Here is a 20906-nt window from a genome sequence, read left to right on the forward strand (position 1 = left end):
CATACGAGCTGTCTTGTCTTGCAAGCTATAATTCAACGACTGTATTACAAAGAATAGAGATAATAATCAAGTACTTACCTAATATTAAGCTCTCCGGATAGACGATCTAGATTGCAGTGGATTAATCACAGGAATACAGCACTTACAAAGTTTATGGAGTAAATTTTATTTGTTCATTCAGTCATTATTCTGAGGAATGAACTTCATTCACAGTAAACAGAAATGCCGCAAACAACCCGCAAAGTCCCTGAGTAATAATACCAGTGTATTGAGTAATGATTTCCTCAGAAATGGATTTTGTTAAGTTTGTATTAATGAATATACTCCGTTTTGCATCCATTGGTATTATACACATAATTAGTCTAGTTTACTACATAACCTTTATTTAAGATTTATATTACCTAGTTCAAGTTCTTTGTGGACACTCGTTTTTAAATAACCGGCAAAGAAGACAGTTTTAAGCTTGGCTTCGGGGTAATTTCAAAAAATGGCAACAGTTTAACTGTCAAATTTTTGACGTATACGCTACGATTGACGCAAATACCTTGTTGTTTATCTTAGATATGTTATAAACTAACTTACTATGAGTGAACCTAAAAGTTCATGATAATTGATTTATGCTATTTTAAAATCATTATTTTTGCATAAATAACTAAAGGATTACCCAAACAAAAACTAGATACAACTTTGTATCTATTTACGTTCCGTTCATCATCAGAGTACGCAGATGAGGTCATCGGGCTTGGCAAGTGTCACATTAAGAATCTGTCAAAACAAATTGGTCAATGATACTTGTGTCGAAATTTCCTTAATTTACCAACAAAATGGGTCTATTTGGCAAATCTAATGATCGAAATCCAAAAGAAATGGTGCGTCATTCTTTAATTAACATTCACAAACTCTCAAATCGATTAGGAATGTATATAAGCTATTTAATTTCAGGTAAACGAATGGTCACACAAACTACGCAAAGAAGGGTACAATTTGGATAGACAAATCCGAGGTATGACTAATCTTTAAGGCATTAAAGCATCTCGTATTTGTTGGTTCTTGTAATGGACTGCGTAAAGGCAGTGAGTTTACGGTAATACTTTGTTTTCCAGCAATACAGCGGGAAGAGGAAAAGATCAAACGTTCGTTAAAAGAGGCAGCCACAAAAAATGATAAGCAAGTGTGCACAATATTGGCGAAGGAAATCATACGATCGCGGAAGGCCATCAGTAAAATATACACTAGCAAAGCACATTTGAACTCGGTACAAATGCAGATGAAAAACCAGTTAGGTAATTCAACTATCATTGTATTGTATATTTTATGGCCACAGTAAGTTTGTGTTCCCACAGTTTTTTAATGATTTATAATTTTTGATTTGTTGCAGCTACTTTAAGAGTTGCGGGGTCATTGCAAAAGTCCACTGAGGTATGCAGTTTTTTGTTGCAATAATCTTTGAAGTATTTAGAAGCTATAGTTTGTCAAAGGACTGTCTCATTTTAAACATAGACAGAGAGAATCATACTATCTTTGTCTTACACTATTAGTACTAGCACCCAAAAGTAAAGGATGAGTATGGTTTTTTTTGTTCTTATTTACTGACAATTTGGTTTGACCAACTATAGGTAACAAAATAAATAAATAAATACCAGGAAATAGGAAGAACCATGGTTACTTCCAAATAAATTTGGTAACAATATGATTATCTTGTTAGACTTAAATAAAATTTTGCAATCATAATAAAGGGTTATAGTATAAATATTGATTTTTCTAAAACTGTAGAGTTAGCTAAAAAACCATATACCATCAACTGCTTCAACATTGCCTAAAGGGGTCCACTGAGTTGTTCGGAACGGACTTTTTTTTTTCTAACTGACAGGCCGATATCGTCCGGCGGACTGATAGTCAGTGGGCCCCTTAACCATGCCAAAAATTGCTTGTTGAAGCAGTTGATAGTACCATAAATTCTTTACGACATAAAAAACCAGCCAAGTGCGAGACGGACTCGCGCACGAAGGGTTCCATACCATTACTCAAAAAACGGCAAAAAAATCATGTTTGTTGTATAGGAGCCCTACATATTTATTTTATTCTGATTTTAGTATTTGTTGTTATAGCGGCAACAGAAATACATCATCTGAGAAAATTTCAACTGTTTAGCTATCATGGTTCATGAGATACAGCCTGGTGACAGACAGAGACGGACAGCGGAGTCTTAGTACTAGATACTGTCAACCCATTTTTAGGGTTTCCGTACTCAAATGGTAAAAACGGGACCCTATTACTAAGACTCCACTGTCCGTCTGTCTGTCACCAGGCTGTATCTCATAAACCGTGATAGCTAGACAGTTGAAATTTTCACAGATAATGTATTTCTGTTGCCGCTACAACAACAAAAACTAAAAAGTATGGAACTCTCGGTGGGCGAGTATGACTCGCACTTTTTTATAATTTATTATATAACTAGCGACCCGCCCCGGCTTCGCACGGGTGCAATGCTGATGTATTATACATATAAACCTTCCTCTTGAATCACTCTATCTATTAAATAAAACCGCATCAATATCCGTTGCGTAGTTTGAAAGATCTAAGCATACCTATGTATGCTTAGATCATTATGCACAGACATCCATCCAGACAGCAGGAAGCGACTTTGTTTTATACTATGTAGTGATAAATAAACTGTATAGGTAATGCAAGCAATGCAAGCCCTCATCCGTTTACCAGAGATAGCCAACATCATGCAAGAGATGAGTAAAGAGATGATGAAGGCGGGTATAATTGAAGAGATGCTGGATGAAACCATGTCTGCGGTGGAAGATGAAGAGGAAATGGAGGAAGAGGCGCAGAGTGAGGTTGACAAGGTTTGTGGACCTTATTGCTTTTATTTTATGGTTTACTAGCTTTTGCCCGCGACTTCATCTGCGTAGAGTTGTAATTTGGGTAGCTTATTTTTTTATCCAATCTGTTTTTTATCGATTTCGCATACAAATTTCCACCCCACTTTTCACCCACTATCTACCCTATGTCCTTCCCCGGGACTCAAACTACTATGCCAAATTTCAACTAAATCGGTTCAGCGGTTTAAGCGTTTATAATATTATTATGGATTTTGCAATCTACGCTGTCTATAAGTCAACAGTTTGATGCAGAAGAAAATGTTCCTTTATTTGTAAAATCATTTCAAAGCGTAGGCAACCCTAGTGTTGTTTTACCGGCGCGTGCGGTCAACGACCCGCGATTTGAAGATCGCTCCATTGTATCTGTTTAGGTATATATAACTGTTATATAATCTGTGGTGATGAGGATCATTGAAGAGGAGGATAGGAGGAAACGGTAGCATCGTAAAGGATGAAGACGACAGCTAGATCTACGAAATTAGTGGACCTTATTGCTTTTTGGTTAAGTTTCATTTTGCGATGGTGAACCGTTTGGCCTTTTGATTAAGGTTTATTTTAGTAATAGTTTGCCGTAAACTAATAGTCTAGGCCAGCGGTTCTCAAACTTTTTTGGCGACGGAACCCTTTTGGAAAGCAATTTGACGGAGCCCCATATAAGAAAATTGCGTCTGAAAAATTAACTGTGGACCAGAGATATAGGAGAGCTTATATATATTTTATTTTTATTCCTTTCAGGTGCTATGGGAGCTCACACAGGGCAAACTGGGAGAAGCGCCGGCACCCCCCACGGCCGTCGGGGCGCCGTCCACGAGCCGCGAGGCGGAGCCCGTGGCAGACGAGGCGGAATTGGACGAGATGCAAACCAGACTCGAGGCGCTGCGATCTTAGTGGTAAGGAGATAAATTTTCATTGCTTTTTATACTCTGCATATTTGTACTGGGTAAATTGTTAATTCGTTGTTGACTTTCGCGCAGTGTTGCCAGGACTTTGAGTCATAAGTTAGGTAAATTTTGTTTAATAAAAATGACAAAAATTTGACTTTTGCAATAAAATGTATTGCAAGTCAAATTTTTGTCCTTACATTATAACATTAAAAAAAACCTGCCAAATCATAAAAGTCACGCACATTGTCGCACATGTCATAGACGAGGGCCAAAAGTCACGAAAATTTTTATTTTTGTGACCATCTGGCGACACTGCTTTCACGCGTGAGGTTTTTTTGTAGTTGTTTTGTGGGAGGATGTGGCTTGGAAATCTACTTAAAAATAATAATAGTGGTTTGTAAAAATATCAGATCGGAAACGGAAAATGGGCCATTTTAAATTTTGAAACCTTTTCTATGCTTGTGCCGCCCACCGCCCACCATACAAAATAGGGCTAAAGAAGTTGAATCTGGTTGTATTTTCAATTAGGTTGAATTTCGGTTCAACAATTTTACGAGACAAAGGAAATGCTATACTTGTTTTGCTACGCTTGTTTTAATTAAGGTTGATATTCCATTGAAACAGGGTGTACATCGTAATGTACATTGAGCGGCATCAACACGAGGTTTTGCTACTATTTCAACCTACTTATCATTTGCCTCTCTTTCAGTTTTTAGTATGAAAATTCGAGCCCACGAAAGGTGTCATTTTTTGCCACTTCGAGCGCGAGCGTGTCAGCAGCTTCCCCCACCACACAAAACGTGTAGTATACCTAATTTAATCAAGTACTTTTCTTTTTCAGATACGAAACTTACTTATAAAGGACTCGCTAGACGGCATGGAGCGTGAAGTTTGCTATTGCCTTGTATTTTGTACATAATAAGTTCTTAGAGAATAGCTTAACGTTTAATGTTCTGCATTTTCGAATATTTAAAATTATTTTTATTATAGTGTATTTATTTACTAATTGGCAGAACTAACGTCACATTATTTTCTGTATAAGTGATCATTTTTAAAGGTTTAACCCATACAACGATATTAAAAATTCAACGCTAATCAACAAACAAATTAGCCCTTTAAACGCCACGCCTATCGCGTCATCGTAAATCTCGTCGGATTGCAGGAAGGTTGATATTGACGTTGACGTATTTAGAGGTTTTCTTTACATACCGGGAACATTATCATGTCGATTATGGTATAGCGATGTGAGCGTAAGTTATTTAACTTTCACGATTTCTACACATTATTAAATTGTAGACTTTTTTCTCATACCACGTCGGTGGCAATCAAGCGGGGTCCCTTTGTTTGACATAATTATTGAAAGTCATAATGTAATGATTGTCATATTATCATTAGTCATAATTCTGAAACCGTGAACTTTTTAGGATTTTCCTCGGGTCATTCTTTAGATAGGTTAGGTTAGGTTTGATTTATGGCAATTCTGAAAAGTTACGCTTTTCTGAGTAAAACCAAATTATGACTAACGAAAATGTGGACAAACAATACGTTATGACTTAAAACTATATAGGAAACAATAGAGACCCCAATAAAGCATACGGCCCGCCTGATGATAAGCAGTTACCGTAGCCTATGGACGCCTGCAACACCAGAGATATTACATGCGCGTTGCCGATCCTTTAAAAACCTGTACACTCCTTTTTCTACTGTACACAATCAATTACTGTCAACATAGCGGAATACAATAAAAATCGGCTTCTTTCGGTCTTAGTTGTGATTGTGACGTTCGAATGATCTTTAGTCTCTGTGATAGAATAAGGGAGGAACCGTTTCTAGTTATTATAATGTCATTGTTATTAATAAATTTCACGCTAATTTTCTTCCATAATTTGATCACTTGTCTCTAATTTAGTACAGATTTAGCTCTCATAATACATTAAGAAAGTGTTATTTAATCTTGTACTATTTGTTTCCGATGTTACCTGTATGTAATTTGGCATGTTTTTATACAGGATGTTTTTTTAGGAACTCAATCACAAAAGTTATTGTATAATTATAATTACTATTGTTATGAACATGCTGTTGGAGCCTGAATGTGAAGTTTATACGATTGAAATAAATTAATGCACTAATCATAATTTGTATTTGTATTTACAGATCCTAAGATAGTAAACTAATCATGCAAAAAAGTACCTATAGATACCAATATCTGTATAAAACCAAAGATAGATATAACTCCGTAATAGATGGATACAGTCTAAGGAAAAACGTGCCTCGAAAATCACGAAAATTTGATTCTCGATCAGATGGCGCCACTAGTTTTGGCCTACTCTCGTATAGAGGGCGTTGACTGTTTCGTTTGTTATTTATAATTTTAACGCATACCAGTGAAAGAACATGGGTCAAAATCATATAAAAATAATTAATGCAAATAAAAAAATCATTTATCCATATTTAAATACATTTTATCGTATTTTTATAAATATTTATTTTTAGTTTTAAAGTGTGTCGACAGATGGCAGTGAATTTACTGGGGTTACAAAATTTACTATGACAGTACCGCTCTAGATAAAACTCTAAAACTTAAAACTCCAAACATAAAAAAAACCTTTTGACAGCTATTTGCCAAAACGAAAAATATTTTCATACTTAACTATTGTATTATTGTGCGTTTAAACCTCTCGTCTGTGTATGACAAGGATCTTGACCGAATTTGAGTCATCTTTTTGCATTGCATTTTTTTCTGCTCTGAATATACAGCACAACCGAGGTTTAACCTTTTAGACGCCAATGACGGATATATCGGCACTGCAGGTCCAACGCCAAAGACGGATTAATCCGTCACAGCCCACAGAGCAACATAGACCTACGTGCATGTGCATAAAGTTCAATTTCAGTTTTGACACTTCGGTGACGTGGCGTACGAGCTTTTGTGTTTGACACGGCGCCGAAAAGGTTAAACCCACAAGTTTTGACACCACACACATGAAACGTTAAACGGTTTTCTTGTTGGATTTAAATGCCTAGAACCCGGATAGAACTGTTACTTTTTTGCTAGTAAAAATTGACCCTTATCACCAAGCAAGACAGGTGATTATAGGAAACTAGAGAAAACGGCGCGAACGAGTTACCAGAGGACGGTCTCACTCGCACTAGTTACAGTATTAACATAAAGTGACTTATCGTAAAGTTGTTATTATTGTAAATTGTTAAACCGAATATCAACCTAATTGAAAATACAACTAGATTCAACTTCTTTAGCCCTATTTTGTATGGTGGGCGGTGGGCGGCACAAGCATAGAAAAGGTTTCCAAATTTAAAATGACACTAACAGTTCCATGTCTGCACACGACTTTGGTCGCGTGTGCCACTCTCTACCATTCAATCCCTCGTGCCGAGCGTTCTTACTTTAAAGGGGGTGGAAAAAAAAGTCAAATATAAATGATTTCTATAAATATAATGATAATTGGTAATAATACTATGTGTCGTGTATCACAGTGGGTCACAGCATCTTGGCAGACAGCTCTAGCTGCAGGTCTTGGATGGACTCCTTCTTGATCAGCGGTCGCAGGTCCAGGTCTTTCACCTTCTTCATGTTCTTTTTCTTTGTTAACCTGAACAAATAGCTTAAATTATAAACTGAAATAGATTTCAGACCAAAGAAACAGTGGTGGCCGAGGCCGCAATCGAACCGGTGTCTTCCGCTTACGCGGCTAACGTCCGGACCACTAGACAACCCGGCGGCTTAAACTTTAGAGTAGCTTTTGTGAATAAGTAGTTAGTTTAATAACAAAACTTCCGTGAGACCCAGACATATTAAATATATTAACGTGAGTTACCCGTTATTAATATATTTAATAAGTAGTTAGTTGTGTCAAAAAATGATTATGGTGTTTAAATTTCAAGAGAACCAGTCTGCCGACATAGACAAAATATCCACTCATTCATTTTTTACATGCAATCTCCAAAATGTCTTGGATTGGATACCTATGATAAAGTAAGTGCCTACTGAAACACTATCTAGATAAGAGTATGATGTCCGCTTGGTCGGTGTACTGCGGATCTGTGTTGCACGGCTCTGAATACCGCTGTTGGTTATGGGGATCAAATATATCAAACTATAGTTAGTTTATTTTAGCATTAGAAAGAAGGTAAGCGATCTCTCTTATTCTGTCTCTTGTGATGTATCTTTATTAAAAATCACTTTTGAAGAAAAAGTCACAGCAAATGTGTAAATCATAATACGATCTTTTACATTCTTTTGCTTTCATAAGTAATATAAACTAATTTTTTAAAAGCGTTTTACGATATTTTTCAATAAAAAGACACGTCAAGATTGTTTACCTTTTTTCTAATGCTAAAAGAACGACCTATAGCTTCTGCCCGCAAATTCGTATGCGTGGAATAATGATGATAATTGATGAAAACTATCCTATATCCTGCCCTAGACTTCAAACTGTCTCCATACCAGGTTCAGCAGTTAAAGTGTGAAGAGGTAATAGACAGACAGAGACTTTCGCATTTATAATATTAGGGATATTATTACCTATTGACAACGCCGTCCGGATGGTCCATCATCCGGATGATGTCAGCTTGGTCGGAAGAGTCCAGCGGCGCCACGGAGATGTCCCGGACGGGCTCGAAATACCTACCGCAGTAGTCTGTATGGACCAAGCTTACCTATTGACAACGCCGTCCGGATGGTCCATCATCCGGATGATGTCGGCCTGGTCGGACGAGTCCAGCGGCGCCACGGAAATGTCCCGAACGGCTCGGAATTTCCCGCAGTTGTTCAGGTGCTCGTTCTCCAGGCGGAAGAAGTTCCAGATGAATCGTCTGTAATATAAATTATATACTATTCGAAGTTACTCATATAAAACGTTTGTCAAACCAAAACACGAGTATATACAGTTTATACAGATTAAAACTTGTTTGTCCTTAAATGTTTTCTAGTATTTTATGAACCTATTTTGACTAAAATAGGCACCTTCAATTTTAAGAACTGATTGTTGCCATTCATAAGGACTACACAATTTTGTTATGTCGACCAAAATCGATGATGCAAAAAAATCACATAAGGATTTACCTGAACACCTCCAACGGTGCAAGAACGGAGACCATAGTCTCATTAGACACAAAACCGTTGTCGGTCAACAGGAATGAAACGATCCAGATGAAACGCAGCACAAAGTCCTCCACTATCGCGAAATAGTAGAACTGTAACAAAAACAACTATGTAAACATAGTGACGAAACGTATTTAAAGTTTTTAAGATGTAATTTATTATATATTTTTTGTCACTAAACCTCTATTTTCGATTAATAACGTAATTGACATCTATGGCCTTCTCATAGAAAAAGCGGACAGGCTTTATTGTTTTTAAAACCATACTTTGAATTTTTGGAACAATGCAAAGCTTTTGACACTGTATACATCCCTACATTTATAGCGAATTAACAAAGCATTGGAATTCGTGATTAAGCCTTTAAAACTATTACTAATTACTTGACCAACCACACTGCATGAATAAAAATAATAATATATTTTAGGGACAATGAAGTGATTTCTCCATGTGGGAATCCACAAGGTAGTGTTTTTAGGCCACGACTTTTTCTAATCTACATTAGAACTTACGCCTGGGTTATATACGATTTCCTCTCGCAGAAATCGGTTCTCGGCAGTGGGCGGGCAGCTGAACAGACCCCAATCCATCTTCACGTCCCACGTGTACGTGTACAACGAGGATATCAGCTGGCATACGAACCACGCGTATAGAAACGGGTTGTCGTATCGGTCTTGGTAGTTGTCTGGAGAAAAATAAGTTTTTATGTTAAATGCCAAAAATAAGTTTTTATATAAAACTACAAACTGGAAACGGTGGCATTAAATAAATTTTGTCGAGTGGTAACTTATTACTGAGTTTCAAAACCACTTACTTATGTTGATTTTCATGGTAAAAACTATCCCATGTCCTTTCCCGGGACTCAAAATTCGACATACTAAATTTCATCTAGCTTGTTTCAGCGTGAAGAGGTAACAGACAGAGAGTTACTTTCGCATTTTTAATATTAATATTTGTGACACTAATTAAATAACTTTGAAATCATGTCTCTAGGGACAATTAACTTTGCGATAGAATTTATTGCCAGACAATGTTAAAGTAGGATTAGTATAACTCACCTGCATAAAATAATCGTAGTGTAGTAAACAACGCTACAAAAAACGTGGTGGAATATTTTCCCGCGTTAAGTAAATGTGGGAAGGCTTCCCGACTATCCCGGTAACGCCGGAGACATTGCGCGAAGCGGGTCCAAGCGGGTACTATGCTTACTAGTGCGCGGGTTATGATGAACCACTTCGTTGATTCAAATGCATCTAAAATAAGTTCAATAATAAATTAAAAACCGTTGTCTTACGATACTTTTACTGTAGAATCCAACTTCATTGAGGAAAAACTTGGCTGATCGTACTTCAATACTTTCTGGGACTTTTTTCCACGATTTCATGGTTGGTCCTTAAAAATGTTCGCTATAAGCTTAATCTTTTTTCAGTTTGTTTGTTAAAATTTAAAATGCATACTTTTACTATCAGTTATTCTTATCAATAAACGTTATCAGACGTTATCTCTGCTTATTTTATAACATGTCAAACGTTAGTTACTTAGTAATAAATAATAAAATAAAAAATAAACTTACTTAATGGGGTAGTAGGAGAAGCGATATCTGAAAATGATACATAAAATTAGAAAAGAAGAATATGCAATGCAAGGAATCAAATATTAATTCTTTTATCTACACACAATCATAAATCCTCTATGATGCCTTCAAAATCCGTAAATAATGGCCAACATTAAGATAAACTGTTTTGTTACAACAAATTTTTTATCTGTGAAAATGTTATTATTGCTAAATAATAACATCGATTTCGATAATATTATTTTATTAAAATATCGAACGTCTGAAAAACATAGAAATTTGATTTGACCTCTATTCTAATATCAGTCGAGATGACGTTTTATTCGAAATGAAATGTTAATTGCATAAAAATTTGACAAATCTCGCTTGTTAGTTGGTATCGAACGATATGGCAATCGACCCCCACTCTAGTTTGTCTCTGAATTTAAAAAAAAACTACGGATGCGTGACATGCGTGAAAAAAGTTTTCTTAGCCGCCATTTGATGATTTGACGTGCAATTTATCTTTTAATTAGTTTGTAAGTAAAAATAATTTGTTTTGTTGTTTTTAAAGTAACTCTAGCAAAAGTTTCGTGTAAAATGTGCGATAAAGAAATTTCGGAGACGTCACCTCATATCCGCGAATTCCGCCAGAAAACAACTATGCCCCAATGCCCCAAGTTTATAATATGTGTGTAGATAAATCAGTGTATGTAACTGTACATAATTAGGCATTAAAACACTCGTGTGATTCTTTTATGAAACTCACTACGTTCGTTTCATAAACCCACACTCGAGTTTTAATGCCTTTCATTATGTAGCAGTCACATAAACTACTGTTATTCAAGGTTAAATAAAATACGGCTAATGTGTAATGAACGCTCAACAGAAAGAATAATGATGGACCCTTATATTATCTGACTTTGTTTATTGGCGAAAGTGTTTAAAGTCAGGCTTAACATTCCATTTTGGCTTCCAGATAGCAGCCCCATAACGCGTAATGGGGGCCTTTGTAAACTGTAGAGGGAAGCACCTGCTTATTGGTATGAATTTTCGATTTAGGCCACACCAACAAGCACAACATGGCAGTCCGTCTAAAGCGTACGGTATAGCATTGTTTACAGGACTAACACAATGCATGTGACTTGCGGAAATGCCTCAAATAGCGCAAGCTATTTGCGCCGTGTGCAAGCACAAAGTCTAGTAAGTATAGAGGTAGTAACAACTCACCATTAACTTTGAACCAATCTCCGCCCGCCACGTAAAACGCGACCAAATAGTGGAAGTCAAGGAAGGCCACAGCGAAAGAGTTCCACTGGTCCGCCAGCCAGAAGTCCGCGAACAGTACTGGCATGAACGGAGCGGCTAGGATCCGTCCCTGAAATACATTGTAAATTAAATAACATGTGGTTTTTTAAATAAACCAGAACTTAAACCAGCTTTCACAAAAAAATATTTTAAATGTTCTGAAATTGTATACCTATTTCAGAGACGGGACCGTAAGCACAGAATAAGCAATTTCGTGCGTAAGAAACGGCAGAGATCGTTTGTGAAAAACGGGCCAGAAGGATATATTTTGCGAAATTAATTAAAAGCAAGGGCGAATAGGACTTGATTCTGGAAAGGAACATATTGCGAGTATGCTAAAAGTGGTATGTTTTGTCAAAAACACGCATTATCTGTCATGATGAGAACCTTGCCTCAGTGCTCTATTTGGATTAAACTTTGGCTTTTTAACGGCGACAGCGTTTATGTTTCAATTCTTCTAAACCCATTCGATTCTTACAAACCAAAATTCTATAAATTTTCTTTGCTTTATCACCTAGCTACCTTCAACTTCCGTTATCAGATCAGCTCAATGTTATAATGACCGGTTTTTCATAAGTATAACACATTAAAACTCAGTCGAACGTTAATGAATACTCACACATATCCTCAAAAACCAGAACCTCGCCTCGTGCCGAAACATCTTCAACGGATTCACCAAAAACACCAACATTATAATGACCAGCGCCAATGGATTCACAAAAGGCGGTATACTCAAACTCGCACTATATATAAAGCTGAGTATACTCAAAGCCCAAACTACACCGAATATTGCTGCTAGTTCCATCAGATGTTGTTCTGATAAATGGTTTCTTGGGTCCAGCTCGAATATTAGCACGTGGTTGACGCCTGACGACCGCCAACCGTAGACATTGATGCCTATCAGGAAGATGAATTCGACTAGAAGGAACGGTCCTCGGTAGAGTCTGAATGCTGTTTTGAAGTTGTCTGTGCCGCCCTCGTGGAATAGCGCTGGAACAAATGATTGTTATTATCGTGACTTTCAAACATTGGACTCTTATACTGATTTAAACTAACACGATTTTGACGTGGCGTCACGTTCGAAACGTCAGGCCATAAATAAACGTAAGTTTGTACGCGATTAAGTCCCGTATTAGTTTTAAATTATTGGACTCTTAACTGCATGATGCAAATGGGATTAACGGTAAACCTGCTTCTTTTCGAAGTCGGATAAAAATTGTGCTATACTTATTTACATTAGAAGTAGAAGGCCGTTTCGGACGTATAAAAAAAGTTTAATTCAGATCATTGATCCATAGGTAACATCCATAGGTAGTATAAAAATCTTAAAGACCATGGTAATTACTAAAGAAAATACTTAATAACAAAACAACAACAGAACTAAGAACTAGGTACCAAAAATTAGTTACAACGCTATAAGGTGAAATTTCATTAATTTCTTTCAAGGTGCTTAGACAAAATACCGGATGCGTGTACGGAGACATATACGTGCGCGTTGCAATGTCATGGCATACCACCGCTTGCGTGACGTGTGCGTGCACGGCTCCAAAATTTTAAGCGCACGCGCACGTGCAAGTCTGCCCGTCGTACACACGCAGCAGGGTCTTCAGGCTCTTTATTATACTGTGCAGCAGGTGTGCTCTGGCCGTTAACACATTGAGTGCCGGGACACCGCTCGGCGAGTTCTCTGTTTGTGATCGCTTTCCTTTACAAAGCGGGAAAACGTTGGTACCTAGTGAATGTGCTAAATATTATAATAGGTACGTATTTTTCCCTAGTCCAACACAGGGGTCGGAAACCGGTATTTGCTCCATACAAAAATACCGGTATTATTACGTTCTTTTTCGTTCTTTTGTTTATAATTTCATTTTTAATGGGACGTTTTAATAATGCAAAATTGTTTTCTAAATACATGATTCAGTCCTACGTAATGAGCATAAAAAAATTCAAAATATTGGGCTATTTCGGGGTTTTTAAAAAATCCCGGTTCCGAGCCCTGGTCCAACAAGGAGGGACAGAAGGACAAGAAGGAAGTTATTGAGGGCGCCACTGACTTGAATAGAGCATAATATTGCGTAATAACTCCAACTCTATAATTATCACATTATCAAGCGATTATCTCTAAACCAACAAGTTCAAACAATATTTACAACTATAATACGATCTATAAGTCGCCATAACACACAAACCAAGGTAAATTTACTAGGCTTATCAGTACGCAAATACCAATATTAGGACTAACAGCAGCAGTAACAATTGTAGACCTTAAGTCCGTGGAGGAAGGCTCATGAATAGTCAGGTCAGCAATCAGTTTTAATGTTGATAAAGAAGATAAATTTGAATCTTATTCGAATATCTCTTATGATCTAATGGAAAAAATGCTTGAGATTGAGGTGCACATTTTATCATATGATAATGAGACTAACTGAAGCATATATATGTATAGTAAGCTATGTACTGTATTTTGTATTTAAGTATCTTTTGAATACATTAGTTTTTACGTTGCTGGATTCGTCAATCTATGCTTCCAAAGTTAAAATGGCCGTTTTTGTTTTGAGTTCATAGATCGACGAATCCAGCAACATAAAAACTAGTTTGATGTGTTCAAAAGGTGCTTAAATACAAAATACAGTACATAGCGGCCCCCTTTTTTAAATATCTATCGTTAAATTTAAATAATCACAATTATTTACCAGTGACGCTAGTGAGCAAGTTGATGGGCTTAAAACAAAATTTTCCAAATCAGTTCAGCCGTTAGAAATTAGGGAGCAAAGTTTTGAAAGTTACAAAGAAGATCCCGACCAATTAAGATTTTTTTTAAATCGATTAAAACTGAATGGACATAAAGGACATCTTAAACAATTAACACTAACATTAAATAATTTTACGATTTAGACTCACTTGTTTTTAGTCACTCGCGCGACATGTTTCGACTGTTTAAATTCGACAATTAACACATTTCTTGTATTAAATTGAAATCTAAGTGTTCGTGAGTATGTTATTAGGAACAATACGAGTAATTTTCATTCACAGGGCAAACTACCCAATTATTGGCACTGAAAAGTACTGCACCCACATTCGAGAATTTCTGTTTTGCCCTACGGTTGACTGGTAGAGAATGCCTTGAGGCATTAAGTCCGCCTTTGTACGTGTTTTAATTGTGCAATAAAGTTTAAATAAATAAATAAAAGTACCAGTCGTTGTGATCTCTTTTTGCGTCTATAATAATTAAGTTGAGTAAGCTAACTTTTGGTGGGTTGTCGACAAATTCATTCGGCTCATAATTTTCAGATCACAGCAAAATATATCATCGTATCAATATTAAAGCGATATAAACTAATATGTAGGGTTCAAAACGGATTGTGCACTATACTTCATAACTATCCAGATGTTATTTACTATCGTATATTACAAGATGAGCGCTCATTGAGTTGATGAATACTATTGTATTCTTAATGAATCGTAAACTTGTAGGTACACAACATCTATACATACATTGGTACTAAGAAATAAACTATTATCACTGTCATGTGTACATCAGAGGGCCTACCGCGAACATAGAAGTTCACAAATTACGGGCATCTTTCTCTGTCACTCTTATTACGCCTTATTTGGAGTGAAAGAAAAAGGTGCCTGCAATTTTCGAACTTCGTTGTTTGTGGTAGGCCTCCTGATGCTTTATACGAATTAAAGTTACCTTTATTTTTATGGCTTCAATCCTTCTATGCCTAAATTATAAAATATTTCTGTTCTACGGCCGGAAAGAGTCAACTTTCGGCCCACTGCGTTAAACGAAGACCGTTTTCTGGCTGCGTCGAACAGAATAGTACATAGTATGTAGTAGGAAATTCGCAACGAGTGGCGATAAATTAAAAGTGCCGTCTAAAGCAGGTTGTATCAGGAAAATAAGGGTATTTTTGAATACCATGACGGTGGCAAACAAGCGTGCGGGCCGCAGGCAGCCACCGCAGCCTATGAGCGTTTGCAACTCTAGTGGAATAACGCGCGTTTTGGACCCTACAAGCTTACAAGGTATTTTATTTTATAACAATCAACTTAGGTACTCACCAGATAGTACAACAGTGATGAACAGCACTATAAAGGAGCCTGAGAACAGCCCGACTTTAAACGTTGTCCACGGACTCTGCTGCTCACCGAGCGGCGGAACCCTTAGCTTTTTCATAGCCTTCTGACGGTCACCGCCTTCTAGCTCGTTGGTTACCGTTGCCTCAGTGTCGCTGATCAGTCTGTCTATGTCTTTGTTGGTGTAGAAGTGGGACGTTTCGACGTGTTCGGCTCGCCATTGGGCGCCGTTTGTGCCGTTTAATAACTAAAGAGAACAATTAAATTAGATTCCTGTTTTCAGTGCCCAGGGTAAATGTTGATGTCCATTTTACAAAGTCACATTTACAATTTTACATACAAATACATATTGGACCATAACTTAGAATTATAAAAAAAATGGAGTAGTAGAAAATTAGCTATTTCCTGAAAAGAAAGAAGTGAAGGACTGCAGGTGTAGAGTAAATAAAGAATTATCTTTGCTGACAGCGAAGGAATATACCCTGCCCCGGACTGACGCCAGGCAATCGCGACGCTTTGACCTCATGATAATCAAGATATTATGTAAACTAGAGATGGCCCGAATATTCGATAATTATTCGGTATTCGGCAAGTTTTGCAATGTTTGTATTCGGCGGAATTATTCGGTTAAAAGTGCCGAATATTCGGCAAATATTTTCTTTTACCTTTGTCTTGTTGCAACACTGTAAAATATAAGCTCATCAAAAATTTTTCAAGTACTCTATTCTATCAGGTTACGTTTTCCCGTTGTCATTAAAACACATGTTGAATTCATAGGATGTTTTGATTATGCGGAGTGTGTTGAAAATTTGTTTGCGAGACCCTTGCTTTCTGATCTGTTGGTTTCCCGGGACTGCCTAGGAAGCGCTTCATCTAATGTAATTCAAGCATTTTCAAATGGTTTATTAAAATGATACAGATGAACCGAACATCTGGCCGAATATTCTTATTCGGCAAACTCCATATTCGGCCCATCTCTAGTGTAAACAATATTATACGAATATATGAAGTGTTAACCTACCTTATCATGCTTCTTTAATATCTTCCTAAATCCTGTATAATTCAAATTCTGATAGTTCTGCAGCAGAATCAAACTGAGATAAAACTCGCTGAACGCCAATTTGAGTTCTTGGACCTTCCGTCGAGGTATGGGTGCTTTCTTGCCGTCCCCACCTGCTTTGGGTTTCATACTATCATACTGACTTTTCAACTCGCTCTGTAATGTGGCAAATTTCCTTGTTGCTTCTGCTAGTTTTTCTGTGAAAGGTGTAAGTATAGTATGAATTTTCTCAAATGATTTTTACGCCTAAGACCCTAATCTGTTAAACAAATGCCATTGTTTCTTTTATGCAAGCGGTGGGTTCCCATTTTGAGCGCATAGTAAAGCAACAATGTCATTTAAAAAGTGGCTGTATTGTGGTGGTTTCAAATCTATGGAGGTTCACCTCCTAACTAGTCCAAACAATGTTACGGAGTCAAAAATTGTGTTCCAAGCATTTCTCTCTATACCTTCTTATTGCTTGGCCAAAGATGGTTCCATATATTAAATGTACCTGAGTAGAATGTAGTGATTTTCTTAAGCTCCTGGTCACAATACAGGAAGAAAGTCTCATCAAAATTGGCAAAATGACGGGACAACACCTCAGGCTCCACATTTTCGGCTGATGGGGCTTCCTCCACTGCTGTGTATAACATGGCTTTCATTTCCTAGAATTAGTAAAAATATTTTGATTACATTATTTTATTGTCAATGTTTTAAAGTACAAATGCATGCAAATATGACTCATGCTACTAAATAAAACAAATGTATCAAGGTATTCAAGGTGTATGTTTTATAATATTATACTGTTTGCCTGGTAAACAGAGACATTAAGACATGAATAGACTATTAAAGATAAATATTGCAAAATCTGTTCATTTTCCGGAGCTGCAGTAAGGCAATGAGTGTAATGGACATGACCTTGCCCCTGAATCTTTAAAATATAAAATATTGTTTTTAGACCAAACTATTACAAACAGAATATAATAAATACCTCATAGTTGATATATTGTTTACGCCATTCCGGCGTTATGTGGGCACCTAAATGCTCGGCGAACTTCATCTTCAGGCGTCTGTCAGGCTTAGGAGATCGTTAAATACTGCTACAACTGAATCTATACACTGCCATAAAGACTAACGTTTGTTTAGCGATAACCGGACAATGGTGACCTCATTACACTAAAGTTAATGCGTAACAAAACAATGGAATGATTACAGATTTATCTTAAATTTATAATCTTGCTCGGCTCCTGCGTAACTTTAAATTTTCCTTGTAAATTTCATGAGCGAAAACTACATTGCCTACAAATATTTTCTGAGAATTTGACAACTAGAAGTACCATGCGTTCAAAAACACGCTGTCAATATTTGTTGACATTTTGATTACAATACAAACAAGAGTATTATATCTAATATTAAAATCAATTGAACGAATTATTAATAATAAGTCAAATACCATAAGAAACTATTGTTTTATAGCATTTTTATATGAAAAAAATTACATAAACCGAGTTTTTGAATAAGAATAATTACGTGCTAAAGATTTCTGAACGTCAAACATGTGATTGATTGACAGCTTCGTTCAGAAACCAAATGAACGGATTTCGCCCTGTAAAACGTGTAAACGCTATTTACCTTTCTATAGTTGGTCAAACCAAATTGTAAGTAAATAAGAACTAAAAAAACTATACTCATTCTTTTCTTTTGGGTGCTAGTACTAGTGTAAGACAAAGATAGTGGTAGAGAAAATCATTTCTGTATAATTATAGTTGGTCAAACTAAATTGTCAGTAAATAAGAACAAAAAAAATACTTATCTTTTTCTTTTGGGTGCTAGTACTAGTGTAAGACAAAGATAGTATGATTCTCTCTGTATATGTTTGAAATGAACCCTTTGACAAACTATAACTACGACACATGTTAGATAGAGGCAAACAGTCATAAAACGCAACTCTTGCCGGGTTTACTGCGTTATGTGGGTTCCCATAAATAACAACTAAATAAATAACATTTTTATTTTTACGGTGGAATAAATATCCGCAAAGGTAATACATTTTTAATAACACAGACCTGCCATTGCGGGTTACGGGGTCCACAAAAAGTCATACAGCAGTAAATATGATTTTTCGTACATAATCAATCAAACCTTGATTTCACTTAAAATATGGTGAATAGTTTTTATGATGATGCCTCATCATTATATGATCATTCATAGCAATCATAGCCTTTTTAGTATTAAAACAAGCAATACACCAAATAATTTTATTAGTTAATCTTTAATTTCAACTACTTCCTTCTTAACTTTAGTAGGGAACAAATTTTGATTCATAATGTTGTCCGGGATAACTCTGGCCACTTTTCTGGGTTCCTTGACCAGTGTTTTAGGACACTGCATCTCTGACCAGCTGATGGGCACCATTCCAACTCCCTGTGGGGATCCCTCGGCTGTTGCTATGACGACGCCCAGCTCATTCTCAGCTGTTGATATGTGGTACCAGTGGATTTCTGTCATTGGCAGCTGAGTGTTGTTCAGGAATTGTTATAAAAAAAAATTGAAGATGTTTTTATTTGCTTCAAGCAAGATCTTCTAGGCTTAGATAACACACCATTAAAGTGTCCTCTAGATTGTGTGATTAAAACATTGCCATTGCCCATGTTATATCTGTAATACCCTTTAAATTACCACGACTCATACTGACATTGAAATGAGGACACTTCACAGTTAAGCCTTTGTTTTAATACTAGGGTACCTACCCAGGTTAATAAAAAAACCGGCCAAGTGAGAGTCGGACTCGCCCACCGAGGGTTCCGTACAACTGTTTCTTTTTACAAATTTATAGTTTCCAATTTTCAGATTAGTATTACAATATTACTTGCCAAATTTCAGTCAACGGGAAGTACCCTATAAATTTTGAATGCGTAAAGAGTGTCAAAATATAAGGTTTTTTAGGTTTTAGCAGCATAACCGGCCTTATCTTTTTTTTACATTAACTTAGAAGTTTGATTTTTTCACAGCTTTAAGAAGCTTAGACCTGAGTATATGGTTTTAATTTCAACTCCGTACCTCCATGCATTCCCAAGATAAAGGGTCTTGACAGACAGACGCACAGACGGACGGACGGCCAAAAAAAGGGTATAAGGGTCCAGTCTTTTTCTTTTGAGGTACAGAACCCTAAAAATTGATAATTTCTTCCTATTCTCTTATTATTTCTACATATTGTGCCCAGTGATTTTTACCATATTTAAATTTGTTAAAACAAAGGATACAACTCTAGCCAATATCACATCTCCTGGCCGAAAACATTTGTAAGGATCAATTCTGTCCTTATCAGTACTCTTGATATCCTCCTTTTTCAAAATGCCCTTGTACGGTCTCACCAGGACTGACGGACCAACACACAGGATGACACTTTGCACCATTCGGGAATTCACCACTGTTACTTTAGCTGTGACTATGTCACCAGCTTTTGGCAGGATGCTTGGTGTTCTTGGACTTTCTACAGATATGACTTTGACCTGAAAAAAAGATCACATGTAATAAATAAATGATAGATCTTATGTAAAGAAAATGGTTCTTCAGTATTGTATAGGTTTTTTTTCTAAACAAAAATGATTACCTTAGTTTTCTCATCATCTTCAGTTTTTAAGACTCCAGTCAATGTGGAATAAATGTAACCTTTAAGTTCATAGGTTCCAGGCCCAGCCATGTGCTCCTTGTCGGCCAAACTCAGTCTCATACCGGGAATACATATTTGCCCAATTTCCTTCAAATCTTCACTCACATTCATATTTAGTTGAGGTTATGTTGTGGTTCTCAAAACTATCGATAAGTGTCTCAAAGTGAATTAAATCAATTTTGAATTAATTATAGTTTTCTGTACTGAGAAATACTACTAATATTAGGGCAAACAAAAAGCAATAAATGTAAGCAAATCAACTATTTGCAACAAACCACCACTCCAAGCAAACTTTGTTCTTTGTTGACATCGCGTCACAATCACATGCGTCACATGCGTGATGCGTCACGGTGA

At 36.6% G+C, this 20906-nt stretch overlaps 3 protein-coding genes across 5 annotated transcripts in view; 1 reads left to right on the forward strand and 2 right to left on the reverse strand.

The window, feature by feature from the left end:
- Nucleotides 1-739: 739 nt before the first annotated feature.
- Nucleotides 740-5910, forward strand: LOC134750603 (charged multivesicular body protein 3). Its single transcript, XM_063685808.1, has 7 exons — nt 740-869; nt 943-1003; nt 1104-1283; nt 1379-1419; nt 2682-2855; nt 3627-3781; nt 4617-5910. The coding sequence occupies exons 1-6, from the start codon at nt 825-827 to the stop codon at nt 3777-3779; spliced, it is 654 nt and encodes a 217-aa protein (XP_063541878.1). The 5' UTR covers nt 740-824; the 3' UTR covers nt 3780-3781; nt 4617-5910.
- A 1300-nt stretch (nt 5911-7210) lies between these two features.
- On the reverse strand, nt 7211-18202 carry LOC134750673 (solute carrier family 53 member 1). 2 transcript variants are annotated; one of them, XM_063685905.1, is made up of 12 exons: nt 17871-18202; nt 17391-17544; nt 16859-17094; nt 15823-16084; nt 12374-12744; nt 11677-11824; nt 10468-10494; nt 9953-10147; nt 9407-9579; nt 8859-8989; nt 8453-8608; nt 7211-7386 (listed from the first exon to the last, which is right to left on the reverse strand). In XM_063685905.1, exons 1-12 carry the CDS (start codon nt 17937-17939, stop codon nt 7275-7277), a joined length of 2034 nt encoding a protein of 677 aa, XP_063541975.1. In that variant the 5' UTR covers nt 17940-18202; the 3' UTR covers nt 7211-7274. The 2 variants fall into 2 exon arrangements, with proteins under 2 accessions (XP_063541975.1, XP_063541976.1); XM_063685906.1 differs by lacking the exon at nt 10468-10494.
- Nucleotides 18203-19123: 921 nt separating this feature from the next.
- Nucleotides 19124-20906, reverse strand: part of LOC134750549 (exosome complex component CSL4) — a 143156-nt gene continuing 141373 nt past the window's right edge. Inside the window, exons 2-4 of one of the 2 annotated variants that reach the window (XM_063685752.1) lie at nt 20493-20685; nt 20143-20391; nt 19124-19393 (exon numbers count right to left, since the gene is read on the reverse strand). In XM_063685752.1, coding sequence (XP_063541822.1) covers nt 19145-19393; nt 20143-20391; nt 20493-20663 — 669 coding nt within the window. In that variant the 5' untranslated portion in view covers nt 20664-20685 and the 3' untranslated portion in view covers nt 19124-19144. Of the gene's footprint in view, nt 19394-20142; nt 20392-20492; nt 20859-20906 lie in introns of those variants that run through there. The other variant, XM_063685751.1, reaches the window with a different exon arrangement.

Source organism: Cydia strobilella, chromosome 20, assembly GCF_947568885.1.
Source record: "Cydia strobilella chromosome 20, ilCydStro3.1, whole genome shotgun sequence".
Lineage (NCBI taxonomy): Eukaryota > Metazoa > Arthropoda > Insecta > Lepidoptera > Tortricidae > Cydia > Cydia strobilella.

What these genes read in the sequence shown, in the direction of transcription:
- LOC134750603 (XM_063685808.1), top strand. Translation starts at nt 825, where the DNA reads ATGGGTCTATTTGGCAAATCTAATGATCGAAATCCAAAAGAAATG. An exon ending in GCAGATGAAAAACCAGTTAG is followed by an intron (nt 1,284 to 1,378) that starts GTAATTCAACTA and finishes GATTTGTTGCAG; the next exon opens with CTACTTTAAGAGTTGCGGGG. An exon ending in CGCAGAGTGAGGTTGACAAG is followed by an intron (nt 2,856 to 3,626) that starts GTTTGTGGACCT and finishes TATTCCTTTCAG; the next exon opens with GTGCTATGGGAGCTCACACA.
- LOC134750673 (XM_063685905.1), bottom strand. Translation starts at nt 17,939, where the DNA reads ATGAAGTTCGCCGAGCATTTAGGTGCCCACATAACGCCGGAATGGCGT. An exon ending in TTCTCCTACTACCCCATTAA is followed by an intron (nt 10,148 to 10,467) that starts GTAAGTTTATTT and finishes AACTTATTTTAG; the next exon opens with ATGCATTTGAATCAACGAAG. An exon ending in GCACCGTTGGAGGTGTTCAG is followed by an intron (nt 8,609 to 8,858) that starts GTAAATCCTTAT and finishes TTTATATTACAG; the next exon opens with ACGATTCATCTGGAACTTCT.